Here is a 9,111-nt window from a genome sequence, read left to right on the forward strand (position 1 = left end):
TACACATGTTGTATATTAGTCACGCATTATCCACGCTCAATGTATGTTCCATTGTCTTCCTGTTTAATTACTCGACCTTTGACACTGAATGTGTACAAGGTATATGGCACTAGATCACATATTATAATACTGTCGTTGAATTTCTTCTTATGATAGTAAACTCTTTTCTCCTGCAATACAACAATACTGTCAAATCATTCATTTTCACTGGACACTGATTTTCGAGGATTTCACCGTTGAGTCAACCTATGAAATTTAATTCCACTGAAACAGTAAAATTTCCATTAAATTAAGTTCAAAGGTCAACATTCACAAAATGATATACACATGAAACTGTCACTTAGGCCAAAACCATGGAATTTCATGCCCATAAAATAAAATGATGTTGTAGTAAGTGAGTTCTGTAACATGGGGAAAAAACTTTGTAAAATATCACCTCAACATTCCAACTCACCAGTTCTGGAGAGCAAGTTTATCTGTAGGTCACAATAAACACGTAAGATCTGGTTGGACTTGATGGTTTCCATTGAAGCTCTACACATCGGTTTTGCAATGGTTTCCAATACCCCTTCAGTTCAGTCACAGGCCCTGGTTCAACTAAAAGCATAAATAAAACATACACATTTATTCACACATGTGACTTGCGTATATATATGTAGGAGTAAAAACTGAACATTTTATGGTTGTTTAGTAACAGAGATAAAACATGGCAACTAAATTTTTTCCTTAGATTTTTCTAGTGGGAATGGCAAGAAATACCTTAACTTGAAAATGTTAGAGCAATTTCAGAAACAAAAGAAAGGTACTAAATTATCATTTAAAAACTGGGAACAAATGCTGTCTACATAAACTGCTATCATAAGATGTTTGGTACATTTACTGTCCTGTTTAATAACATCTAACCCTTACCCTGCTAAATTTCTATAATGAACTTGTCCATCATTCAATTTGGACAGTACCATTAACTGTTAAATGGGTGTTTATCAAAAAGATACTGGTTGAATAGCAAACAGTGCAGATCATGATCAGACTGCACTGATATGCAGGCTGATCATGATCTTCACTGATTGCAAAGGCAGAACCAATCGTGTCCAGCATGGTAAGGGTTAAACCTACTTACCTATATCAAATTTATTGAATGTTTGATATATCACTTCTGAAACATTTCGCCTGGTGTTCCTCACAGTGACCCTTACATCTATTGTTGATATGGGTGCTGGATATGATAAAGGATCCCAACGACAGGAAGTGTTAACCATGTTAGGGCACTGCTCCCAGAAGCTACCACTGTTTGAAAACAACCAAAAAATGTAGTATTTATTTTAAAAATCTCTTGTAAAAAACATGTAAAATAACTTGTTGTAATTGTCAAGGTTCATTTGTATTTTTACTATACAAAATGAACATTTTCCTACCCCTTTTCCAGTAACAACATACAACTGAATCTGCCATAGTGGCCACATGTATTAAGCTGCCACTTGTTGTGAGTACCTAGTGAACTAATATCACAAACTGATATTAGTTCTATTTTCACATGGCTTAATCAGCCATAATGAATAACTCCAACAGCTGGCTCCTTACTGGTTTTACTGTAAGAATAGAGAATGATTACACAAATTAAAACAAAAAAAAAACAAAGACAAATATCAAACAGGGAATGCGTCGTACCAAAATCGCAGCCTCCCCAAAACTAAACCTACAGCACGCAGACGTGCACACCACAACACACACACATATACACATACACGCGCACACACACAAAGCCAACACATGAGGACAAAACGAACAAATACAGGAACACTGTGGGGCACCGCCTTGGAACAGTCAGTGGCAAAAACACCACTGGGGAGCTTAAACCGGTTTATGGTGCGCACCCAACCTCACTCTTACTCCCACCATGTTCCAAAGACACGGGACAGTGTAAATAAATGTAATCCCCTCCAGGTGAATCTCTAACACACGTAATGGAAACAAAAAGGCATGGCATGTAAAACACAAAAATGCTCGTGTATAAGCAAACCTTTAGAACCAAAAACGTATGTACTCAATGCCTTTTCAGAAGACAGAGCAACAAGAGAAACACCCTTAAGGGTCCGACGAAACAGGCCAGAAGACAGATATCAAAACAGTTCAGTCCTGGTAGGATTTAAAAACCTGCTTATTATAGAGTCCTCCCCCTCTTCCGTCAGACACAATCAAAGAGGGAAGCGTAGTGTCCAACTGTAAACGGGTTGAACACTAAACATGCGTAATGTCTCAAAACAGTTGGGTCGTAACCTCTTTTAATAAAACGTTTGATCAAAGTCTTTGCAGCCAAATTATTACTAGAAGGGGAAATTGGTATCTATACTAATAAAATAATGAAATAAAACTAGATGCCCACGGGCAAAATGTCGAGCCCGTCAGCTGTCAAAAGGACAGAGAGTTGCACACGACACTCTGTCTCATTGAGGCAAACATTTATGCCAAATAAAAAAAAAGACTGCAAAAAGTTACAATATAAGTTATTTGTAGTAACAACAAAGGGAAGTAAATCTTAAAAAAAAAGTCCACAAAAGAATCCTTACCAGTAGAGATAGGTCAAAATACACCTCAAAAAAGTGGTCTTGATTTTTCCCTACGACCAGTAATAAAAAAGTTACAATATAAGCTATTTATAGTAACAACAAAGGGAAGTAATTCTAGGTTATTGCGCATGACACTCCATCTCATGATGGTGAACAATCGTGCCAACAGGCTTTCCAGTGACTTTTGAAGAAAAAATAGGAGAAAAGTAGGAGCCTCTAACATAAAAAAGTAGGAGAAAAGTAGGAGGAAAGTAGGAATCAGATCATTAAAAGTAGGATCTTGTAACGGTCAACTTACCATTTGATCTTCTAATTACTCACATGTGCCATCATGTAAACACTTGAAATGAACTCATTCTTTGGTGTATGAAGCTGTTTTCATTCTCATCAGGTTCTGAAGTCAATGGAAGTGCTGCCATCAACCTAAAATTTTTTTTTCATTTTATTATTCAAACTGAACATTTTTACATATCATAAATCACAATGTTATATAAAAGCTACTGTTCTAGGGAGATATATTGAAAACTTTAAGCATTATGTTTCACAACTGGGCCTTAATACTATGCCTGAAAAGTTCTTTGAAACATATAGATTTTGTCCAAAAATAAGCCAAGTGTTTTCTGCTCATCTTCCCTAGAACAGTCTAGTTAATCTAGACAGTACAAAGTGATTATGTGTAGCTCTTTATATAATTACAGGCAATGGTATTATTAAAGGCACTATAAGCCACAAAGCATCTAAATGATACAGCAAAGTAAAGTATCATGCATTAGCAATAACATTTTCTAAAATGCAAGGTCAAGTAGATTTTAAAATGTTAGCTGAAAACATTGACATACAAGTACTAATCTAATACTAAAACAACCAAACATGTATTTTCTACATCTAGCAAGCCATGCCCCATTTTAAAAATAACCCTAAATGATGGACTTAGCAGATATGAATGTTGTGCACTGTATTAATATATTGTTAACATCAGTTTGCAATACATATAATATTCCTATACATGATTGTGTCACACCATATTAAAGCTATATAACCAAGAGCTGGTTTTGTGGCTTATCCTCTCTCTGTATAGTCAATTTCCTTTCTTGTTTGATTTACTTGAGTCCAATGATGTTTTCTGTTTGTACATAAAATTGTCAAGCATCTTTTGCCGCTTGCAATCAATGTCTTGCCTTTTTTCTCTGCAACATTCCAAAGCATCACCAACCTTATCAAGGTTTGATTTGGCAACCTGTAACAATCCTTGTGCTATGTCTAATTCCTGGAAGTCTTTCTTCTTTATTGCTTCAGAAAGTCTATTATTTGCTTCTGCAAAGACATGCTTTGCTTTTGACAGATCATCCTTTAACTGCTGTTCACTCTTCTTTACTTCTTTTTCTTTTTCCCCTAATTTTCGTTTTCTTTCTTCATTCAGCTTCAGTGACTGCTGTTCTTTTTCTCTTTGTTCTTTCAATGCTTGTTTTTTACTTTCAGTCAATCTAAATTCAGCTTTTTCTGTCTCAATTCTATCCTTATACTTCTGATAGGACTTGGCAACAGAAGACTGTAGATCTTTGGTCATTGGAATGTCTGTGACCTTACCCTTGTACATACCAACAGCATCCCTAGTCAACCTGAGGCCATTCAGGGATTCTTCAGACAATAGTGTTCTTTCATTAGTTAACAGTTTCTTATTGATAGACAGACTTCTTTCGACATCTGCATTCCCATGACTTATGCACAAACAGCTTATCACTAACTTTCTCAGATTTTTATACTTTAGACGACCTGATGGTGTTTTCCTGCTCAAGACATAGCCCCAATAATGATCTATTCTATCAATCTCATCCTGGTCATTATATATCTTGCTATCTGGAATATCATCTGCTCTATACAACTTCCATTCATCCCTGATTAAAGGAACTTCTTCTTTTGAAATACCTGGCAGAGTCTCTGATAGCCTTTTCAAGTGTTTAAAGGCACTTTCCTGCTCTCTTACTTCTGGATGTAAACACTGAATATTTTTTACCAAAGCAACATCAACCGGAAGCTTTTTAGCCAAGTAACTTGTTACTTCTTGATAAAATTTCCTCATGTCATATTGCAGACTTTTCTGCTTTCCTGAGTCAAGCTTAGATAACGTCTTCTCAGTGTCACTACCAACTTCCATCTCTTTCAAATCAAGACAGTTGTTCAGATCTTTCACATCTAATTTAACCAGTTTAGACCCGATGGCATCTGCAACAATGTCATGTTTGACAAATCTAAGCATCAATGTCCTAATAAGGTCACAGGCTTCTTGCTTTTGGAACATGATCAAAAATCTTTCAAAGACTGGCCCCACACTAATAAGAAACTGAATCTGTGCTAGAATTTCTTTGGACTTCAGCTTTTCACAAATCCTGAGGTACCTAGAATTCTTCTTCAGATACTTGTCAGTTCCTTGATCTTTACTAATCTGTGGTAGCACTTTCAAGAAATATCTACTAGAACCCTCCCAATGCTTGAGTAGTCTTCCAAGAGCGGGTATCAATGTCAGCCACCTACACTGAACGTGTCTTACAAACATGTTTTCATCAAGATTAAGGTCTTCCAGCACTGCAGCATAATCTTCTCTCTGACAGGTGTGTGATTTAAACCACTGAAAGAGGTCGATGGCTAATTCCTCTGCATCCTCACCATAGACATTAAGACCTTTTCTGAATCCATTGTGAACAGCATGTATAGAACATGGAACAAATTCAGTAAGTTCAGGTAGACCGAGAGAAGCTTTATGTGTATTGACATGGTTCCAAACAGTCTTATTAACATTGGGACCATCACTCCCAAGTGATACTAATAAATCTAAAGGTATCTGATAAGGTGTTTCATTCAAAGTATCAATTAAAGCCTGTCCTACATCAACACCTTTGGCATGACCAAACAGTTCACTCTTTAAAAACATAGTGCTTATTTCACCTTTCTCTTCATTCCAAAACCTGATTAATATATCACACTGTTTCATATTTTGGACTGTACCAGTTTCATCAAACTGAATTGTATATGGTATCTTATCAGTTGCTATTTTATTTGCTATAGTCTGTCTAAAATAAGGACCAAGCCCATCTGATATCATATATGATACTTTGATTTACTCATTGTAAAGTCCTTTGCCACAGAGCTACCTGGGAACATGCTTTGGAATAACTCTGGTGTCCCATCACAAGAACTGTATGTGTAACCACTAGCTGCTACTTTAAACGCCCACAGTGTCTCTGCTTTACAAACTTGCTCCTTATGGGATAATGACTGAGCTGAATGATTGAAGATTTTTTCTCGGTATCACCTCCTCCTTGAGAAGTACTTGCAACAACACTGCTCTGTTTTTCAACAAAGAACTTCTTCTGGGAGCATGAATTTCTTAATTTCATATTATCTTTGTGCTTTTGTCCATCAGCATGGTTCATAAGTTGCCCAACACCAGTATTGGAACATGAAATTGATTTATCACAAATAAAGCAGAAGCCATTCAAGTTAGATGACGAATCCTTTCTACACCACTGATTAAGTTTGTGTCCATTTTTATCAATCTTATTAAGCCAAGAAGCATTAAAATGAGTCTTTCCACCTGGCATAGTTAGTATCTATGTTAAAGGATGTTAGTTTATCTTTGGTACATCTAGACTGTTAGTTGACACCTGCAAAATATATCAAGTTAGCTCAGCTACTACAAGCATTAATGTTTGCAGCTGATACTTCAAAAGCTCAAATGTTTTCTTAAAACATTTTCAGTGGCTTAGAAATATTTTCATGTAATTATACATCAAAATATAAATTACATTTGAGAGAAGTACCAGTAGCAAACTGATCAGGTTAAGGCATCCCAGCACTGCTACAACAAATTCTTATCCGGCTTAGCCAGATAGAATTATAGTTGGTCACTACAGTTATGTTCTACCTTAACCTATGCTTAGAGTGAACAGAAACATTATAATGCACTTTGAAATAGTGAAATTCAGATCACAATATTTTATGTTTTAAAAAGATGTCTTTAGAAAATTGGGTCTAAGTCAAAGTACAGTGTATCATTTCTGTTCACCCAATTCCCTCAGTTTGCACATCATTGGGAAAGAGTTACAGTGCACAGCAATCATATCTGTTAGCCTACTTGTGTTCAAATGTGTATCTCTTTACCTTTAGAAGACAATATTTGCTGGATCCGGCACTGAAGATTCCCTAAGAGGTCAATGGCAGCATGTCCAGTAGTCCAATCAGAGCCTGATGAGTAGCTATCACACCATAAATCATATAACACAATTCATTCTACAAATAGACTAAAGCATAATCATGTTAACTACTTAATTTAAAATTTCATTGAACATGTTTTAATTTTTTTTTATTTTGAAAATATCAAAAAAGTAGGAGAAGTAGGAGTTTTCTGAGAAAAAGTAGGAAAAATGTAGGAAGGGATCTAAATAGTAGGAAAAGTAGGAAAAAGTAGGACTACTTGAAAGCCTGTGCCAAGTTACATAAAAATCCCTTTATGCATGAAAAAGAAATGCTCCAGACAAAATCATTCTTGTATCTGACCTTTGACCTCTAAGTGTGACCTTGACCTTAGACCTAAGGACCTGGTTCTTGCGCATAACACTCAATCTCATGGTGGTAAACATTTGTGCCAAGTTACATCAAAATCCGTCCATGCATGAAGAAGAAACGCTCCGGACAAAGTCATTATTGAATTTGACCTTTGTGACCTTGACCTTTGAGATAGGTTTGCGCCTGACACTCAGTCTCACTGAGGTTAACATTCAAGCCAAATATAAACAAAATTGCTCCATGCATGTCAAAGTTATGATCCGGACAAACAAATCCGGACGGACGCACGCACATACACCGAACAGCCATTTGGACAACTATGTCTTCGCTTCCGCAAGCGGGCTCGACAAAAATGAAAATCCAATTCACTAAACACTCACCTTGACGGAAGATAATAACATTGTTAAAAAATACATTTGTGACAGTATCTTATAAGTGTCTATAAAACATGCCATACTGTTTGCTCAATAAATCTCCAAAAGACAACATAATGGTGTCCTACTAAAAAAAATTGAAAACCTACTGCTCATTAAGAAATAATAAGTTCTCAAGCTTGGTTTATCATAGAATAACCTGTGTTTTGAGTTCTTATGTGTAAGAATATAGCATGAAGGTCCTAGGCCTGAGTGATATATTGTGTCGCATAAGAACGAAAACCTCTGGTTATTCTACGATAAATCACACTTGGGAACTGGTTATTTCGATTCTAACACGACATACTAGTACCAGCAGTGTTAGAAAAAATGGTAACTACTTTTGACGATGTGCTACGCACCTGGATCATTCTATACATAGAGGATGACGTCACTACTTTGCACGCGCATGGGTTATCGCAAAATAACCGTTGATTGATTTTCTCCTATGTGTATATAGGTTATTTGCCGGTCATGTTAGAATATCTAATATATCGTCTTTTATAGAATCCATTGAAACAACATATAATACTTAAGCATTATAAAAACAAACAAACAAATAAAAGACATTTTGATTAACATACGTTGTAGACTGCACACTGGTTTCATCATTACTGGCATTATAATATTCACATGTGGTGTTTATGTCACCCGGATTATGATATTCCACAGCCAGGGACCAGTTACACATCATCTCATTAAAATCATAATCCCAACACTTTAGGTCCACAGGCTTGCGTAGAGGATCTGTGTGGAATAAAACAAAATCTGTGACATCCATAAACAATTGCAACTCTGTTAAAATTCTACATCTGACAAAACAAGGATGAGACTTTCAATCATAAAAAGTTTTCTAGAAATGGTAACTATTACAATGACTAAAATTATATATTTTGTGGAAATAGTTTAAACTTATAGACACCCAAGTTATTCTTTGTTTGTTTAGTTAAAAAAAAAATTTTCAATACATTGTTTACTGCCTCATTTCTAAGTTTCTATCACTGGTTTGCAGATGAAAGCATTCAGTGACAATCACCATTTCCACAAAAACATATAAACTTAACAAATGTTCAAATATAACACTTGATAAACTGAGATACCTTGTTTCAATTCTGACATAACATTGTGTGAAATGCCCAATCAATCACTGAGATAATTGTTTTAATTCTGACACAATGTCGTTTATCAAATATTCACGGAGAACTCGCGACCCCGCGATCTGTAGACCAAACGCTCTAGTTTTGCCAGACTGTGTGTTGGTCGTGTGTGCGTCCAAGATCCCCTCTCTAAATTCCAGTTTATTAAGTTCTGCACATTGTTTTCTTGTTAAGGGCAAATCCATTATTTTATCTGCGAACTACAAAACAGAAAAAGTGGAAACTCAACAGGTTGTTCAACACGACAAAAACGAAAATGTTGCAGATTCGAAATCATTCTTCCTCCGCCTCTCATTCATGTGAGGAAGTTGGCAGTTACTTACGGAGAACAGGTTTGTAATGGTACAGAATCCAGGAATACTGGTTAGGTTAACTGCCCGCGTTACATGACTGAAATACTTTGAAAAACGG

General features: G+C 36.0%; 1 protein-coding gene across 1 annotated transcript; it reads right to left on the minus strand.

Annotated features, from left to right (window-relative positions):
• Positions 1-457: 457 nt before the first annotated feature.
• On the minus strand, positions 458-8,382 carry LOC128547992 (uncharacterized). Its single transcript, XM_053522161.1, has 3 exons — positions 8,128-8,382; positions 1,121-1,287; positions 458-597 (listed from the first exon to the last, which is right to left on the minus strand). Exons 1-3 carry the CDS (start codon positions 8,322-8,324, stop codon positions 473-475), a joined length of 489 nt encoding a protein of 162 aa, XP_053378136.1. The 5' UTR covers positions 8,325-8,382; the 3' UTR covers positions 458-472.
• Positions 8,383-9,111: the final 729 nt, after the last annotated feature.

Source organism: Mercenaria mercenaria, chromosome 13, assembly GCF_021730395.1.
Source record: "Mercenaria mercenaria strain notata chromosome 13, MADL_Memer_1, whole genome shotgun sequence".
In the NCBI taxonomy this organism is placed as follows: Eukaryota; Metazoa; Mollusca; class Bivalvia; order Venerida; family Veneridae; genus Mercenaria; species Mercenaria mercenaria.

What these genes read in the sequence shown, in the direction of transcription:
- LOC128547992 (XM_053522161.1), bottom strand. Translation starts at nt 8,324, where the DNA reads ATGGATGTCACAGATTTTGTTTTATTCCACACAGATCCTCTACGCAAG. An exon ending in ACCAGTGTGCAGTCTACAAC is followed by an intron (nt 1,288 to 8,127) that starts GTATGTTAATCA and finishes GTTTTCAAACAG; the next exon opens with TGGTAGCTTCTGGGAGCAGT. An exon ending in ATTCAATAAATTTGATATAG is followed by an intron (nt 598 to 1,120) that starts GTAAGTAGGTTT and finishes TTATGCTTTTAG; the next exon opens with TTGAACCAGGGCCTGTGACT.